This window comes from Diabrotica virgifera, chromosome 3 (assembly GCF_917563875.1).
Source record: "Diabrotica virgifera virgifera chromosome 3, PGI_DIABVI_V3a".
Lineage (NCBI taxonomy): Eukaryota > Metazoa > Arthropoda > Insecta > Coleoptera > Chrysomelidae > Diabrotica > Diabrotica virgifera.
The window spans coordinates 127,016,517-127,037,368 of record NC_065445.1 but is presented as its reverse complement, the minus strand read 5'-3'; the positions used below and the strand labels follow the sequence as shown (position 1 = coordinate 127,037,368).

Genomic DNA, 20,852 nt, shown 5'->3' with positions numbered 1-20,852 from the left:
TTTTTTTTAACTTTGGTGTCAGACTTGAGATAGTCAGTGATAGATGACCTTCAATTCTCGTCCTATTCATACAACTTTTTGTCAACATCTACACTTGAAATACGTTGTAATCATTCATTAACAAATACTAATATTTGTAGGTCCCTTCATTTATCATTATCACATACTTTTTTGCAATCGCTGTATGGCAGTATGACCCTAATGTCAACACTTTATTGAACACATCATTTTTAAGAGTTTTACTGCATTAAAAATCTCATTAGTTTTATGTATGACACTAACCTTATGTACACTCTAACTTTTAAATGAACAGTCTCTAGAATTGGTGTCATATCTGAGTATTTGTTATGGCTGTATGTTTTGATGTTGTAAAGCAATGACTAATTTGTATAAAGGGCTTTAAACATAATATGTACATACTAGAGTTTGAGTTTGTAAAAATAATATATGACTGTTGTTAAAAAAGGTTTGTATATAATTAACATGGTAAAATATCCAAGTACAGCTTTTTTCCAGTTAACGTGGGGCTTAAGCTAAAAACGTGCATTATTTAAAAATTTTAACTGTTAAGTAGTATTATATTCGCTCCGTGCGTGACCATGGTAAGAATACACGAAACTATGCCAGCGCCCTTAGCGGCGAAATATGACAACTTTGGCGAATAATAATTGAATAACAATTATTATTCAAGTCAAGTATTCACTAGTCAACAAATAAACAAAAAATTTTTGCGACAGATGTTAAAATGGCTGTACCGTAAAGTTTAAAGCGCCCTGAATGCGAATTCAAACACTAAAATTTTCCACCACGTATAGATTTTGAGTTATCTTCTTCTTAAGGTGCCGTGCATTTCTGCGCAGGGGTTCACGCGTACATTGTCTTGTCAGGTGAAATGTTAGATTTTGAGTTAAAGAATGCATCAAATATTGCTGTTTATTATAAAAATTCTTTTATACTATATACACATAAGTTCAGAACTAGAAACAAAAACTATAGTAAGTCTTTTGTAGACAATTTTGTGCATATCCCAATTTTCCCATAACACTATGTGGATTAACACGAACACACATTTTATCCCGCATAGTAAAAAACTGAGATAGGTCCTGGTTACGGTTTCTAAATATTATAAGTTTTACTGGCTATTAAATTCGATTTAAAAAAAAATCCATTATTTTAATCTAGAACCTAGAGTTAAGCATGTCCTTTGGACAAGTGAAGGTCTCGAACTAAATCATGTAATTCGGCTTGTTGGATGCAATAAGGTGCTTTTCGTCGCTTTCGTGAACATAAGAATCATTATTTTCTGATACATCATCGAGTTTACTTTTGTCGCCATACATTTCCAAATCTTCCTCCCAATTTGCCGTGGGTCCTGGAACTGGTAAATCTTCTCCATGGAAAACCCGCTTTATTGCTGAGATAATATCTGGATATTCAATGCTTGCTTTTCCTTGAAAACACAGACAATTTTGTCTTGCAGAAGTAACAGTCGTTAAAACGGTTTAGAACTATATAAGTTTAAATGGGTAGGTTTACTGATTAAGGATTACCTTTGGTTTATTCTTTATTTAAATCTTAATGTGTTATTCGTAGATATTTTAGATATCCCAGTGTTGTCAAATTATGCACAAATTTTAGAAAAAATGTTAATTTGATAATATCACTCCCCGATATATTACAAATGACTGTTTAAAAAAAAATTTAGTAAAATATTCATAACTCAAAAATCGTAACTCATTTTTTTTTTGAAAAAATCATAACTCAAAAATCTTACGTGTTAGGAACTTTTTATCATCATAATCATATTTAGAGAGCAAAAATTAACAAAAAACAGCATATTGCATTCCAGTCGCAAATTGGTTGTAAACTAGTGTAATTTTTTCTCGATAGTTTTGATTTTTATTATTTATATTTATATTTTCATACTGACTTACTTTCCTTCCCCGATCTGGTGGTATATTCCTATCGTCATCTTTTTCCATTTTGTGTTACAAAATTAATAGTTTAATAGCCCCAGCTAATGCTAAAATCTAGTATTAATAATTCACACTACCTAATTGCTTTCGATGTACACTTAATTATTGTTAACATCGACAACTAAACTGTAACGAAAAAGTGAAGAAAAACCCTTAAAAATGATATTTCCTTCAGAGAATTTTCAAATATCCGCTTTTTCATTTGACGTTTTTTTGACGTTCCAACTTGTTTGATTTAAATTTTGATGGAGATGGTAAATAAATAATACATTAACGTCAAATATGTCATATGCGCATCATATGTTTAACGTCAAATTGTGTTCGCCAAAAATTTCAGGCGACTACGCTAGGTGTCGCGTCAGTCATGCACGGAGCGAATAGGGCGGAAATAATTTATGGAACAAAAACAAAAGCTGATGCCAACTTTTATATATAAATATGCGCTATTAATTTTAAAAAATAATAATTTAAAAAAAAATGTGTTAAAAATGGGCACAGTTAAGATTAAAAGTCGATGGGTCTCGGCGTTTTTTTATAATTTTACAAAGCAGGCACAAAAATAATTTTATTTCATAAGTGGTTTCTACTACACCTTGTACTGCGCCCCTTAACAATGGGTTTTAAATTTTTGAGAAAAAAAATAAAAACCCATTGTTATCCAATATTAAAAACTCATTGTTATCCCAATCGAGAAAATTTAAAAATTTAAATTTTCTCAATTCAGTCGGTAAACTAATTATTATTCTCCTGCATACCGTGAACCATAGTAGTTTTTGCTACAAATTAGCATACCAATATTTTTCTGTGTGGTATTGGTACTTATTGAAATAAAATTTCTGTCGTATATTTATAATGGCTGCTATAATATCAACTTTTGATTAAATTATCAACTTCTTTGGTGGCCACATGTCAAAAATATCTCTTTTACCCTTGTCTTAGTTTAGTACTGGATATTAGGCATCTACAGTAAAATTGACATTGCCATCCATAAGTTTTAGACTGGCGCATTCTCCATATTTCAAAATTTTTATTTTATTAGTCCTCTTATATCCTAGGTATCCCTAATGAATATCAGATTTTATTTTTTTAACTATTTTTAAACAAGTCTTAACGCAGATCCTGTTGGTCCAAGTGTGTTCGTTCTTATTCAATTTTGAGCGATAATTTATATCATAGCCTTAGCTTATTTCAATAAATAGACAGCAGTGGCGGCTGGTCGGAGGAGGCAAAGGAAGCTTAGCCTCCCCATAAATTTTTTACACCTGCTACACTGTTTTGTTTACTTTACTATTTTGCTTTGCGTTAGAGATATCGGAAAAAGTTAATTGAACAAGTTATTCCAAATAATATTCTATCCCCACATACCAAATTTCATCACAAAATTCGCCCTTTTAGTTTTTTCATTATTTGTAGTCAGGATCCTAAAATCACAAAGGAGGCTGCTGGCCGGAAAATCTCACTTGCTAATGCTCCGCGCAGCCCAGCAGCGTTTAAGCATGGTAGTTTAAGGAAACCCGGTCTCCTTAGAGCTGCATTATCGCTTAATGCACACGCTGCCCGGAGATTGGGCAAGGGCGGCTAATCGGCCAGCAGCCTCCTCTGCTATTTTCGGATCCTGACTACAAATAATGAAAAAGCTAAAAGTGCGAGTTTTGTGATGAAATTTGGTATGTGGGATTAGAATAATATTTGGAACAACTTGTTCAAATAACTTTTTCCGATATCTGTAATGCAAAGCAAAATACCGGTAATTTACCGTGTTTTTGGATTCGAAGTAGGCCGCTTTTAGAATTCAAAAAATTCAGTTGAGTATCTTAAAAAATGTGAACCTTGAACCTGAATGGACTGCAAAACTTCAAATCTGTATTTATTTTGATATGCATATCCACTTACAGAGATAGAATTGTTAACAAATAAACGACACAAACTTTGGTATAATACACTTTTACAATTAGACTAACTATTTTTAAAATGATGATATAATGAAATTGTGAATTATGATGATATTATAAAATGTAAATTAAAAATGGTCAAGAAAATAGGGCCTTAAATTAGTTTTTTTTGCGAATTTTTTTTGCTAGTGCAAATTTGTCTAGATTATTTATAGCCTCCCCTATTGTAAAAATCACGAGCCGCCACTGATAGACAGGTAGTTCATCCATATAAAATTCTACCATTTGTATTCTTTACCTATATCAAAACCATTTAGACTCTTACGTAATTTTTAAGTAGATTTTTTTCGACGCTCTATACGAGCACCGTGGTATTTAAATGTATAAAAGAAAAATTAGTTTATTAAATTATTACTAAAAATGAAACGCCAGGCTTCTCGTATAAAAATGTAAAAAATAATAGGTATTTGTATAGAAATGTGAAGTAAAGATTAAAAAATATTTTAAAATGTGGGCTTACAATATAATTTGATAATCTGCTATAATATTTTGAATGAACAACTGAAATAGGGAGGGTCAAAATGATGGAATAAACTCACGTTTTCGACAATGGGCGATTTTGGAGACAAATCCCGAAACAGGTTGAGTTTTATTTTTAAATTATGATTTTTTGGCATATATATCACTAGTGACGTTATTCGTCTAACCGTGATGACGTAATCGATGATTATTTTTTAAATAAGAATAGGGGTCGTACGCTAGCTCATTTGAAAGGTTATTCAATTCTCTATGCTGCAATGTAAACATTAACATCATGATTAATTATGCAGGTGACAAAAACAATAAATCTTGAATTAAATTAATTGCTACAAAAATAAGAATGTATCTTAATTTATTTACTTTAAAATATATTTTACCGCTGCCAGATAACCAAGAAAAATTATTTATTTAATAAATAAACATTTAATTGTTTTTCGCTTAAATTAAATGTTCAACCACCCACATGCTTTCTGGCAGCTGGATAACGTCACTAGTATGAAGTTTAAATAGGTGACTGTAGGAAGATACAATGTCGTAAAAATTACTGTCATGAGTAAAATTGTGACCTTCTTTTTAAATTCTGAGTACTACCAACTACGACCAACAACTATTTGTTGATTACTACCGAATGATTTGATCTATGACTGCATTCTGAGTGGTCTAGTCCGTCAATCGTTCGGTGTCGGGCCAGAAAACAAAAAGTTTAATGTAAGTATAAAATCCAGATGGATTATTTGCATTTAAACTAGAATAAACTGGCGTATCAAATCAACAACAACTGATGGATGACCAATAGATAGGGTCTTGCGACTCAATGTTACTCATTCCACCGATTCTTATCAAAAAAGAGTGTACTTTAAAGGAACCGGAATGTATATAAACAATTTGTCTTCTGTACTTTATTTACAAATAAAGACAGTATTATAATGTAAATTTTTGTATTTTATTCTATGTACATTTACTTTTCAATAATATTGATGTATTGAGGTATAGTAGTTGCACTTTAAAATATCTCTACACTGTTTTTGAAGATATCGTACTGCACCGGTAATCTATGTTGTTTTTTTCTTTCTCTTTCTGATTGAAGGGGGCTTTCTTCAGACTCTATATAGCACGAGCTATATGTTGTGGTACCAGTACGCACTAACTTAAGTATTACCACAACTTTAAATATTCAGAACAAAATTATTTAGTAGTAGTAGAAATTAGTTTTATTGTATATAAATCGTAAACACTTTTGTCACAAATAGAATAAATTAAATTTGTCACACACCGGCAAAATTAGCCGAACACGTTAAAAATGGGACATGTTTGATGTCCCGTATTTCATAAACCAGTGGTCCGATTTGAGCGATTCTTTTAGTATGTTATAGCCTTATTATTTAAAAATACCGTTGTAATAATATTGTTGCTAGACAGGTAAATGTCATTTTATACCGGGTGTAACAAGCATACTGTGTTTTTTTCTTAAAGTTCGGAACACCCTGTGGAATATTCCAGCATATATAAAATATTAAAAGTAAAACTGTATTATAGAATTATGCTTTCTTAACATTTTCTTTTTTGATTCATTTGCTTATGTTGGAAAATAAAAAAGTTATGTGCTTTAACAACTAGCCATGTTTTTTATCAATAAATCCTCATAGTAGGGGAGAAAAGTATGCTAAATTTGCAATTATTCGAGCGTTCTTGTGACCTGGAGTGGATTGTGAAGAGTGGGTTACCAAAAAAAGTTAAGTTAAGTTTTCCATAAAGTGTGGGACTGTTCATTTTCAATTTAATTTTCCATTTCCACCAATCGTTTTTTCCGATTATAGCGCTATTTATCCATAATGGGAAAAAATGTTGCGAATAAAAGTTGCTTATTTTTACGTCAAGGATCCAAATCTGCAATAAAAACTGGGGGCTCCTATTTAATATTTTAATGTAACCCTCCACCCCACCTCCGTGGGGGTCGTGTTTGGTGCCATTCGGTAGATTTTTGAAAAATATTGAATATGTGTATTTTGCAGTTTTACGATCTGATGTTCATTTCGCAAAATATCGCAGGGTTCGTATTTATAATTTTTAATTTACCCCCCCCCCCTCCCCGTGGGTGTCACGAGCCCCCACGGAGGTGGGGTGGGGGATTTAATTTAAAATCTTAAATTAGAACCCCTTATTTTTATTGCAGATTTGGATTCTTTACGTAAAAATAAGCAACTTTTATTCGACATATTTTTTCGAATTATGGATAAATAGCGCTATAATTGGAGAAAAATGATTGTTTCAAATGGAAAATTAAATTAAAAAATGGAAAGTCCCCCACTTTATGGAAAACTTAACTTAACCTTTTTCTGATTTTAGCACATACTCTTCACAATCCAATAGGTCCCCATAAAGCTCGAGTAACTGCAAATTTAGTATACTTTCCTCCCCTACTTTGAGGATTTATTGATGAAAAACATGGATAGTTGTTAACGCACATAACTTTTTTATTATCTCACATAAGTAAATGAATCGAAAAGAAAATTATTAAGCAAGCCTAAGTCTACAATCGAGTATTAATTCTAATATTTTACATATGCTAGAATATTCCACAGGGTGTTCTAAACTTTAAGAAAAAAACACAGTATGATTGATACACCCGGTATAAAATGGTTTTTACCTGTCTAACAACAATATTATTATAATGATATTCTTAAATAATAAGGCTAAAACATACTAAAAGAATCACTCAAATCGGACCACTGGTTTATGAAATACGAGACATCAAACATGTCCCATTTTTAACGTGTTCGGCTAATTTTGCCGGTGTGTGTATTAATGAGTTCAACAAACAATAGATTTTGCTATTTTCAATTAATTAACAGTTTAAGTAGGTAGGAGAAATACTATTTGCGAGAAATAACATCTCTTAATAATATGGCAATGTTGTTTGATTTCATACCAAAATACATATGTATAATTCATACAGAAGTAAAAGACTTCGATTTGTATATACAGTAAAACTCCTATTATCTGGGTGCGGATTATCCGTGCTATGATTTTCTATTACTCAAGTTGCGTTTTTGAGGTTTTATCAAAATAGCGTCATCGTAAATCACTTGACGGAAACTCTATATGACGAAAGAGAGACTCATAATGAAAGATTTATTTTTTCTGTTATTTTTTGTGGTAGGTAGATATGTATGTTTATACGTACATGTGTATTATACATAAGAAATACTTGTTCGGATTATCCGTGATTTTCAATTATCCGTGCCACCCTTCGGTCCCGAGGAGCATCGATAATCGGGGTTCTACTGTATTGGTATAAAATAGTTTATTAAGAAACTTCTTAAAATGTCATCCAAATGGATTTCAAAACGTTTTCGATCTAAATTAGATCACCTTCCGTGCCTATAATGAAGTATTTCCACGTTAGATTAAAGAAAAAGGTTAAAATTGTGATTGTTAATTGGAGAAAAAACATGTGGAAAGTAAGTACTTACATTCTGAGGCGTAGATGAAACTAGAACACTGTTAAAAGTGGTAACCTCAAAATATATTATTTACATAGTATTATTTTATAAAATATAACGACCCCACGTCAATGTTAATGGATTTAATGCTTAAAGGGCAACATGGTTCCTTGCTCAAAAAAATGTTAGGTTCTTGCCAGTTCAATGGGCACAGACCAACTGAGAAGTGGGAAGTAAAGTTATTTTAATTTTTATCTATCTCTATATTTTTCTCTATTTTTATTTATCTCTATACATATTTATCTTTTATACTTTTTTTGTATCCGTACCCAGTTTTGAGTGTAGGATTTCTGCATATATCCTTGTTGTATGTCAGAAATAATATAGTATAAAAAGTGTACATAAATACATATTGAACTGAATCCGTTTTTGCCTTGGAAAGACTACCATATGTTATTGTTTTTATTTTCTGCATGTAACTGAGTCAAACATATGTTATTTGCATCACCTAAGGACACGATAACATATAGTTTACCTAGTATTAAATAAATCTACTTTTGTATATAAATAATAACTGCTTCAAATCTTTTAAATTCAGTTTAGATCCTTTTCTTCCCTGAAAAATGGTGGAAGTAAAGAAAGAAGTGTAATCTAAAAGCAAGTCTAAAATAAACTCTTTAGAAGAGAGGCTGATCAAAGCAATTTAAGTTAAATAAAAACACCATTTAAGTAATGAGACATCTTGTTTCGTAACTTACTCACCATTGAGTTAACTTGGACCCGAACAATAAAAATAAAATGCAGATTCTAATGAATTATTGGATTGAAGAAATACTAAAAATTAAAATGGAGGCAAATACAAATAAAACAAAACAATGATAATTAATCAAAAGAAAGACCAAAACAATTAGGAGGTTAAAAAATGTAATCCAACAATATTAGAAAAAATCACAACGTAGAACTATCTGGACAGCTTTCTGCCTGTTAGAATGACATAGCAAATAGAGTAAATACATCTTCACGATTGTAGTACACAATTATTAATATACAATATTAGGACACAAAGCTGTAAAAATGGAAGTCAAGAAAAAAATTCACAATTCATAAAAAACTTGAATTAAAAGTCAAAACCTTACATTAAACAGAAGCAAATGCTATGGTTTGGTAATATAATGAAATCAGAAAGAATTACAAGACAAGCATTATAATTGGGAAGTAGAAGGAAATCAAAAGTGGTAGACCCAGATAGACATGGATAGATCATCATCATCAGTGGCGTTACAGCTCTTTATGAGCCAAAGCCTTCTTAAGAACAATCCTTCATTCGCCCCTGTCTCTAGTAACTATTCCCCATGCTCTAATTCCAATAGATTTTAAATCATTTTCTAAGTTGTCTTGGTACCGAAGTCTCGGTCTTCCTCTTGCTCGTTGTCTTCCTTTTGCTCGTTGTCTTATCGGCCCTCTTCGATCAAAAACTTTTCTGACTATGGCATCTTCCTCTCGCCTGATTACATGACCTCTCCATCTAAGGCGTGCTACCTTAATGAATTTTACAACGTTAGGTTCTCCAAAACTTCTTTTTGTTGCTTTCTGCTCTAAATACACATTTGAGGCCAAGAGAAGGGGAGGGTTAATTTGTAAGTTCAGTCTAGAACACGCTGGTTTTTCCCTATCGAATTAAGTGTATACTAATATATACGAAGCAGGTGGACTGTATTACAATCCGACAAACCAGTGCTGGCGGGTTACCTTCTCGTATTGTGTATTTCTCGTTGTGTATTTTCAAACAAGGTCACGCGCCAGGTCTCCCTTGTCGGATTGTACTCTAATTAAAACCCAAGTAAAATAATACAGAAAATAGCTTAAAATACATTTAATGACGAAACGAAGAATTATTTACAAACTTACACAAATATGTTGACAATCAAGACAAATAGATACAATTATAAAAATCTGAGAAAAACATTTTTGACGAAATTACATACAATATTGCCCTTGACATAACCAAATGAGCTGTTACAAAATTTGTAAATGAAGCACAACAATAATTAATAATATTCTAAACAGTTGAGACGTTAAATTCTCCGAAGCAACTATGAAATATGATGTCTCGTAAACAGCACGTTTTTTTAAGAAAGAATTATTGGTCATAAAAATATTAGGCCATTTAGAACGTTAAAAATATATCAAAACAATATTGAACTTCGGTTAGGTCAATGGAACATACAAGAGTATAATGAAAGGAAATTATTACATGAGCGTTTATTACGAGAAAGGCACCCTAGTAAAATCAATAAAATCATAAAATCAATATAGGAATGTATAGGTCAATAAAGTGATTTAATGCTAAACTAGCACATACAAAATAATCAATACAATTTTAGCAATAATGATTCCTAAAACACATGCAATAATTAAGATATAATTTAAACACTGTATCTAGGGTGGAGTGAAAATGAGATATATATTTTTTTTTCAAAATTTCATTTTGCAATACCCGCAAAAAGTTGCCTCATAATATCCTAAAAATAAAAGGTAAATGATGTTTTTAATTATTTTAACATCTTTGGCCCTCTACCATCCCTTAAAGGGGTAATAATTTTTTTTTTCAAAATTTCACTTTGCAATACCCGCAAAAAGTTGCCTTATAATATCCTAAAAATAAAAGGTAAATAATGTTTTGAATTATTTTAACATCTTGGGCCCTCTACCATCCCTTAAAGGAGTAATAATTTTTTTTTCAAAATTTCACTTTGCCATACCCGCAAAAAGTTACCTTATATTATCCTAAAAATAAAAGGTAAATGATGTTTTGAAATATTTTAACATATTTGGCCCTCTACCGCCCGTTGAAATGGTATTAGGGCATTTAATATGTTTCCAAAGTTTCAATTTGGAACTATTACATAATATATGTCATATAAGATAAAAAGTAAAGTAGAAAAAGGATTTATTATTATACTAAAAAACCATACAAACACAGCAGAGACGGACATTTGAACAATAATACTTTTTAAACAAAGAGCTGTAATAGCCATTATAGTCAGTTATAGCCACCATTCAATCACTACATCACCTTATAATCTTTTTTCGTTTCGAACGAGGGCATGATGCTCCTAGATTTAATTTTTGCTCTTATGAAGCCATCCCTAGCCGATTCACCAATCACCGACATAGACGCCTCAGTCACCATCTTAACACACCGTTCCACTGCCTGAGTATGACAGGGGAACTGAACGAAGTCCAAATCTGCCTCGGTATTATTGATGCATTGTTGGAGTGTTTGATTCAAAACGCCAGCTAAAATTGGAGGTGGGGTTACTTCACACGTCTGCCAGTTGATAACATCAATGTAGTCTAAGACATGGAAGTTCAGTTGTGGAATATGGAATTCTCTGACTTCTGTGGGAACAGAGACCATTTCTCTAGCTTTCAAAATTCTACGCAAAGCTAGTTCTCTGATATACCTTCGTTCATCAGTTAGCATGGCTAGTAGCACGTTTTCGGGGTGGCAATAATAAGCATTCCGTTGAATGACAGGATCAATAATATTTTTAAGATCATCACTTAAATAACGAGATGATGATATTATCTTAAATATATGCCTTGCTCCATTCGCGCACGAAGGTTCTTTCTTTATCTGGAACCAAACTGGGGCATATACCTTTACTATGTACTCAGCCAGAATTTTTAAATTTGCAGATGGACTTTCGGGTGCAATATAAAGTCTTAGCATTCTGTTTGCGGCTGTAAGCCATCTAGCGTGTGATAGTTTTCCTGGATTGCGAGTACTTAGATTTAAGGAGCACTGACCAGCCGAAATTGCAAGACATATTTCGTACATGTATTTCTGGTCGGTACTCAGATCACTATATTCCAATTCGGGCACAATGCAAGTAATTGCCTCAAATTGTACAGGCGGTAGTGCCTCGCAGTTTTCAAGCAATTTACCTATAGGTCCCGAATACTCACGAGGACCGCTTGTTGCACCATCAAGGAATGCGAATAAGTGACGCAGAGGCAGCTCAGTCGCATGCAGTAGGCAGATTAACCATTGCAAAAGACGTCCAAATTTATTCTGTAAATTCGCAATAACACCGGTTTTTCTTCCGGTATTTGTGGCTGTACCATCACAACCAACAGCTAAAACTTCGTTGAAGTTTAATCCATTTTTAATACAAAAATCATAGATTGCTGTCGCTATGTGCTTCCCAGTTCCAGAACTCGGCGTCACATGGCCCAAATAAAGAGAATTTGGTTCTTCTATCATAGATATATGTTCTTCGCTGATCGTTCTTTTATGATATCTGTCGCCAACTATTTCCTGTGAGAGCGTTTTGTCTTTTCTGCCATCAAAAAATATACTTTTTAAGCCACTTCCAGTTTGCAAATTTTTGAGTAAAGCACGTGTTTTCTGGCGCTCTCTTCGAACCTTGCTTCTATCAACAACTTTAGAACAATCATCCATTGTTACAATACCGATGTCCTGTAACGTTGCTGAAGCAATTGCTGCAGCACATCTATCAGAAATACCATATTGGTCACAGACCCGTGAGAGTGTTGGAAGTGTGAACCTCATTTGTCCAACTTCTGATGTTGATGGCTCCGTTGCAGACAATGTATCATTACTACTTTTTTTGAGTTCTGGAACTGCAACAATGTTAATAAATTGACCCTCATTACCATCGTCAATACTATCATCCATTATTTTAGCACTTTGACTACAGTCCCCTTCTTGCCATTGACGAAAGCGTTCTTCGCGTTCGATTTCTGCTTTTTGTCTTTCAAGTTTCTTTCTTAATTTATTAGTCTCAATTATATCGACAGTTTCAATCCCCATTCTTCTATTTGATCTCTGGTCCAAAAGGAAAGACCGTTCTTCAGTTGGAACCTTACGTGACTTGACACAACAACAAGAAGTAATTATTGGGCATTTACAGGCTGCGATATCAAACAGCTTCGTTGATTCGTGTTTAAAAGTTTTTACTTTTATGGTGTAGTTTTCATTACGTTTTTTTTGTGGATATCTGATAAGGCTACGATATGTATTATAATGCTTACCAATCAGTTGACGGATGCGTTCGTGTGATACTGTGGGAATCGAAGCTCTTTGCCAAATTTCTTCTATTTGATGTCCTAACTGTTTGGATATTTCCGAAACGCTTGGCTCTTGGCCGGATCGTTCATGGATTAATTTATGTTTAATATACAAATAACCATTTATAGTGTCTCCAATAGTTGGCAAAACGGTACTTTTAAGTTCTGAAGGGGCACCAAAAATGTTACATTCACTTGTACTTCTGGTTACAACTCTTCCAGTCACACCGTCGGCCATTATTACCAACGCTGTAATCAAAATATTCTACTAATATTGCAAAACAGAGCATTAAAAAAAATAATACCTGTTGCTAGGCAGGATAATCGCTGTAATTCTTCAAATGTCACTTGTGAATTAATAATGAAACGAAAGTCTAATATAAACACCAAAATATCCAAAAATAGGTTAAATAGTGGCACTTCGTACTTACTAAACACAAATATCATAACAGACACCATGTAACGCGTTCGAATATTAAAATCGTATGAAGGCAGAATCAGATGATCGGATGATTCTGCATCATAACAATAAGACCGCCCTCCCGTCTTACTTAGCTACGGTGTTGTTTCCTTGGCAACGGCACGATCGTAGGGTCTATTTAGAAAATGATCGTAGTTATGTATTCCATAGGCGTAGTATGCAAATTAATTAATTAGGAAACAAATTATAAATTTTTTTGCCTTGCTCAAAACAAACGATTTTTTTCATTTTTGGAGAAAAACAAGCGTTGGTAGAGGGCCCAAGCAGTTGTTCGAATTTGTTCATATTTTGCAAGTGCTTTTTACTTATCAATAGGCAACTTTTGGCGGGTATTGCGAAACAAGATTTTAACTTTCATTTTTTCGCTCCATCCTACTGTATACTTAGTTCAAACCACGTGAAATGTTCAAACCGGCAAACGATGAGATGAAGTTCCATACAAATTAATTTGAATTTTGGCAGCAATATCACAGCAACCGTGTAATGTAGAAACAAATAAATGTAGCAAATGTACGTTACCAATAATGTCGCTAGGTACTCTTTAACTTTTTCACAAGATTTGGACTGCACAAGCACAAGTGATGATTTCCCCCACTAACTGGGATTAAATAGACCAATTTTTGGTGGGCCTCTTCTTTGATATTGGATATCCAGAATGCTTTTTAGATTTGTACTCAATTAAAGAAAATTAGTTTAGAGTTTATTACGACTTTTATGATTTCCGGGACGCTGTTACCATGATTAGAATGTCATATCGACACGTTCCCAATAATAAATGCTCGCCGGCTGGTGTAACAAACAAAGTTGTAATTAAAAATTCATACATTTAGGGTCGGTTGTTCGAACGCTAATCAAAAATGATCATTATCAAATATTTAATTACTGTCACCAACTGTCAATGTCAACTTTGTTTGGGTTGCTGAAAACATAATTGATTATAATTATGAGATTAGTTAATCAATTAACATAAAAAAATACCAAGTTTCTTGTAAAAGGTATATATTAAAATACCCTAAATAAGGGTCACAATACAAAACGTTTTCGGATTAAGGAATCCATCATCAAACACTGATGATGGATTCCTTAATCCGAAAACGTTTTGTATTGTGACCCTTATTTAGGGTATTTTAATGTATACCTTTTACAAGAAACTTGGTATTTTTGTGATTTATCGTATACAGCCAGCTACAGGAAGTTTATTTTCCTCGTGAATTAACATAACAATTATTAACATAATTGATTAGGTAATTTCATAATTGTAACCAATAATTATGATTTCAGCAACCCAATCAAAGTTGACATTGACAGTTGGTGACAGTAATTAAATATTTGATAATGATCATTGTTGATTAGCGTTCGAACAACCGGCCCTTATAGTTCATAAAAGTTCATATATTCGACGATGACCCTTTTTTACGATGTCTGTAACAATCTACGTCGTATTCTAACTATACGGGAATAACCATAAGTAACAAGACAGTTGCGGAACTGCAACACTTTAGACTAATTATTAGTCTCATGAGCCACTCTCTCAAGCTACTTCTTAAGATAATTCTTAATAGAATCAAGCAGAAATGTGAAGAGACAATGGGAAACAAACAATTCGGTTTCAGGAAGGATTGGGAACAAGGGAAGCTTTGTTCTCAATGTTAACATTACTTCAACGATCATGGGAAGTATAGAAACCAATTTACGTCTGCTTTATAGATTTTGAGAAGGCGTTTGATAGAGTTCAACATGATAGGTTGTTTGAATATCTAGAAATGATTGGAATATATGATAAAGATCTGAGACTTTTACAACATCTACATTGGAATCAAGAAGCTTCTATTCTGGTAGACGGCAAAGAAACAGACAAAATTTGCATTCAAAGAGGTGTCAGACAGGGTTGTGTGTTATCCCCAACTTTGTTTAACGTATACTCAGAAATAATTTTTAATGAAGCTTTGGAAGGACAATGTGGAGTTCGAATCGGGGGAGAAACTATTAACAACATCAGATATGCAGACGACACCGCGATCATGGCTGAAAATATCGAAGATCTTCAATTCCTTATAGATCGAGTCACTAGAGAATGCTCCAATAACGGACTTAACATAAATGCAACAAAGACAAAGTTACTTGTGGTTAGTAAACAAGACGTCGGCCCTATGCAACGAATTGTCAGTGATGAACCAATAACAAAAGTTAACCATGTTAAATACCTAGGATGTTGGATAAACAAGACACTAAATCCGGATGAAGAAATTAAAACTCGTATAGAAATTGCAAGAGGAGCATTTATGAAACTTAGATCTATTATGAGCAACTCTCAGCTGAACTTACAGCTAAGAATCAAGTTCCTAAAATGTTATGTGTATTACTATATGGATGTGAAACCTGGATCATGAAGGTTAACATGATGAACAAATTAGAAGCCCTTGAGATGTGGTCGTATCGTAGAATGCTCAGAATATCTTGGGTTCAACGCATTTCAAGCAGAGAAGTCTTAAACAGAGTAGGTCAACTCGAAGGTGATTTAACCAAGATGATAAAAAAAAATTGAATATCTGGGGCACATAATGAGAGGTAGCAGATACAGGATGCTGCAGTTAATACTCAATGGAAAGATCAACGGAAAAAGAGGAATTGGCCGAAAGAAATATTCATGGCTCCGAAACCTTCGTCAATGGACTGGCTTATCAGCAGATCAATTGTTACATGCCGCACAAGATCGAGAACGATATCGGCAAATTGTTATGGAAGCTACCCACGCCTAATTTGGGCACGGTACTTAAAGAAGAAGAAGAACACTATTCAACTCAAAGTTTTAACGCCTGCGCCAAAACCTTGTTCTTTTATGCCTCCATATATTTGTCTTCGGATTTTTCGCTCAAAATGGATATGGATAGATCAGATCTAAGAAATAGAAAGGAATAAACGGAAAAGAATAAAAGAATTAAAGACGATGGCCAAAAATAGAAATGCGTGGAAAACATGGGTAAAGAAAGAGTCGAAATCCCAATCTGACACATGAGAGGGCAATAGAATATGGTAAGAACAAGAAAAAGTAGAAGAAGAAGTAGTGAAGCTAGTTTTCTGGATTTATAAAAACAAAGAATAGTAATGTTAGGTTTAGTTTGTGACTGTATATTAGGATAAAAAATATTTCTTTTTTTACTTTCAAAGCTTTCGGTCAATATTCAAACTAGGGATGGGAAAAACCTACCGGTTTAAACCTAAAACCGTTTTTTTTTACTTCGGTATAACCGGTTTTACCGGTTGTTTTTTTGTCCCGGTTATACCCGTTTTTTCTTTTGAAAGTAAAAACCGGTTATTAGGTTTTTACGGTGATTAGGATTAGGTTAGGTATTATTTTGGATCCCAATCATAATTATTATTCTCAAGTAATTATTCCAAACAAAACCATAATTCAAATTTTATTTTATAAATGCAAAAGCAAACTGAAAGTGCAATCTCACATCAGCCAGAAACAATTATTAAGTTTTATTATAATATTGGGGTTACTCTAGACAGAACGCTCACATTCAGAGAACACCTGACGAAAACAGCAGCAAAATTGAAAACACGCAACAATATAATACAGAAACTCTGCGGCACTACATGGGGGTCCACAGCATCAACATTAAGATCCTCTGCTCTTGGCCTGATATATCCGGTGGCAGAATACTGTGCTCCAGTGTGGTTAAATAGCAGGCATACCCACCTGGTCGACACCCAACTAAACCGTACTATGCGTATGATAACAGGCACAATTAAGCCCACCCCTACAATGTGGCTACCTACCCTTAGTAATATAGCACCACCCAACCTACGCCGCGAACATGCATTGGTTAAAGAATATAACAAAATAATGGACAGTCGCCAGCTTCTAGTCCACAACGACATCCCCGATATTCTTGGAAACCGTCTCCGATCCAGGTTACCCCCTCTACAATCTGCTCAAGCGCTGCAGCAATCCAACTTTGACTTAAATACCCGATGGAGAGAAGATTGGGAAAGTAGGACAGATCCGCATTACCATAGTCTACCTGACATCATAGGGAAACCTGGCGAATTTGAACGTCCCCGTAAGATTTGGGCAGCCCTTAATCGAATTCGAACAAACTGTGGAAGATGCGCCGACTCCCTCCACAGATGGGGTAAACTCCCCTCGCCTTCTTGTGACTGCGGCGCTGCAAGACAGACGATCAGTCACATTGTACAGGACTGCCCACGCAGAGCATACACAGGCTATAGACTTTGTAATGGCAACCGAAGGGTCAATCGAATATATAAAAAAAATTGGACATCTGTTTGTGATGCATTGTATAATGCATAAATCTAAATATATTCTGTGATATACTTAAGCCATACGCTAAATAAAATAAAATTATAATATTTCCTTGAAAAGGTATTTGTAATCATAATATTTACATAAGAAGTAATCTGGTTGAATTAGAAGACGCAAACATCAATCTATTTTTCACACTTAACTCTTGACATTGAAATTGGCTGAATGACTTTTTCCGATTACCAAAAATAATGCTCTGACTATGAATATCGAATTACTGATTACGAATACGAATCTCGAAGAATTTCGGTACGTTTTCAAAACGATACACCCATACAGGAAGTATTAAATTAGTTAAAATGTACCTAATCTACAAATATGTGTACAAACGTGCTAAACGTAATACATGATAATTTTTTTTGATGGTAGTAAAAATAAAAATAAATTGCATTATCCAGTTTATTTTTAAGTAAAATATTTATGTTGATATTTATTTTTAAAGTCATTTCAAAGAGTCTGGGAAATTTTTTATAAGTTGAAATGATTGGGGAATTTTTTGGGTTTCGGAGGAGAGGAAAATTGGTGGGTATTTTAGAGGATTATATTTTTAAATGGTAAATTAAATTTGCATCATTATTGAATACAATAATTGCATATTATATTCTACTCTCATAATTTTCAATGACAATAGAACCTGAATTATTTCAGCGCTCTCTGTTGAGCAGTAGTATAATAATAATTTTGGTTTACTGTTCTCTACATCTGACTACTGAAATTCACAAATCTTTGGGATTCACACAAATCAAAATTTATTTCGATCCAATGTATATATTAATACTACGCTATATTATATTTAATAATAATCAGTAAATATATAATAATAATAAAATAATAAATAAATATATTAATTAATAGAATAAAACGGTTTTATTAAAAATTGTGTTTTATTTATATTGATATTGATGTTCTTTCGATAGTATCTATGTACTAATTTTGATCATATTGATATCGAGTCGAATGGAGTATCGCAAACTAAAGTGCATTGTAAATGTAACTTTGTAATCTATTGGATTAAAAAAGCCGAAAACCGGTTTTTCCAAAAACCGGTTTTTTGGCCGGTTATAACCACCAGGTTAAACCGTAAGCAAAAAAAACCGGTATAACCGAAAACCGGTGTTTCGTCAAAAACCGCCATCCCTAATTCAAACAACAATAACCATAACCCAGTTATTTCGATTAATAGTTTTTCCTATTTCACACTAGATATTTTGAACCACTCATTATTTTATTATTATTTTAATTCATTTAGTTAACACGTTATACTCTATTTATTAAAAAAATTGTTTCGTTCAAATAATATTTTTGTTCCTGTATATCTCTTGTATATCTAATGTAGTACCCATTAGTATCCTTATTAAAATATTTTAAGTTGTGGTAAACTTATTGCTATAAAAGGATAAATAAAATCAAGTTGAGATCGAAATGTAATATTTTGATTTTCTCTGTTTGTGTAGGGTAAAGAAACCCAGCATAGCAATAGTGGCAGGAGCGTCTACTTCGGAGGACGTTTGCCCTTGGGAAAGCGGTGTCAACGAGCCTAGGAGTCGAAAAAACTCAACGCAATTGGACTCTGGCAGTTCCTCTTCGGATATTAGCGTTGCTGTTGCTGAAGTTGCTGAGAAAGTATGTACCATCATGTTCTTTTATACAGTGCGTCCATAAAGTGACGCATAAATTCATTATTTCGTAAACCGGTGACTTTAGGGATAAATGCCGAACCAAGTCGATTTTTATTTTTAAATTACGATTTTTTGGTATATATATCATACTAGTGATAGCATGTAATAGCTCACTTGAAAGAGTATTCAATTTTCTATTCATTCATATACACATTACCATGAAGGTTTATACAGGGTGTTCAAAAAATTTTTTTATTTAAATTAGTTGACACAAAACGAAGAATCTATGTAATTTATTTAATTCAGAATACGTTTAACTTTTGTCAGAAACCCGAAAAAAAATTTTATTTCACAAATAAATATTGTTTTTCGCTTAAATTCAATGTTAAAGCTGCCACCCACCTGTCTCTCGGCAGTTTGAACATTTCGTTTAAGCAAAATTCTTAATGTTTATTTTTCAAACAAATTTTTTTTTTTTTTTTTTTGTTTCTGACAGCAGAAAAACGTATTTCTAATAATTAAATACCTTACATACATTCATCTTTTTGCGTCAATTAATTTAATAAAAAAAAAGTTTTTGGACACCCTGTATAAACAATTCTGTTAATATTTATATTAGTGAATAGAGAATTACATGCCCTTTCAAACGAGCTATTACATGACCTATATTCACAGTAAAAGAATCATCGATTACGTCATCACACCCAGATGGATGACGTCACTAGTATGGTACATATGCCAAAAAATTGTAATTTTAAAATAAAAATCGACCTATTTGGGGATTTTTCTTTAAAGTCTCCGGTTTACAAAATAATGAATTTATGCGCTACTTTATGGACGCACTGTATGTATATTATACATGATATTATAATATTATTTTTTTTTAATATCAGCTATCCGTGCGACTGTTTTTTTTTTTTTTGTTTCCTTACATTTGAATCTTCTCATATCGCCTTTTTTGTTAGTACCTACATAATATATTCTTTTTTGTAATCTTTTTAAATTAATCTAAATCTAAGTTTGCCAACAACAGGAACATAATCTGACAATATACAGTGATGAGCGCACTAATAACCGGCAAAATGGCACAAAAGATGGAAAACTTATTAAGTTATGATATAATAAGAAATGAACTAGTCGAGCTGGGAGATTTAGCGATATTAACCTATAAATTTACATTATATTGATTGTTTCCCACCTTTAGACCTATAGGACGAGTTTGTCAACTACCACTGTCACAGTGACAGTTATAGTTGACATACTCCTCTGATATGTGTAAAGGTGGGAAAAAATCAATATATGTAAATTTATATGTTAATATCGCTAACTTTCACAGCTCTACTAGTTTCATTTCTTTTTACCTCACAACTTAATACGTTTTCCATCTTTTGTGCTATTTTTCCGGTTATTAGCTCGCTCATCACTGTATTGGCACCACATAATACAGTGATCAGCGGGCTAATAACCGGAA

At 33.0% G+C, this 20,852-nt stretch overlaps 1 protein-coding gene across 2 annotated transcripts in view; it reads left to right on the top strand.

The window, feature by feature from the left end:
- LOC114333236 (regulator of G-protein signaling 9) overlaps positions 1-20,852 on the top strand; it is a 578,543-nt gene that overhangs the window by 516,749 nt on the left and 40,942 nt on the right. For both annotated transcript variants that reach the window (XM_050645501.1, XM_050645500.1), the window contains one exon: positions 19,217-19,385. In XM_050645501.1, coding sequence (XP_050501458.1) covers positions 19,217-19,385 — 169 coding nt within the window. The remainder of the gene's footprint in view (positions 1-19,216; positions 19,386-20,852) is intronic.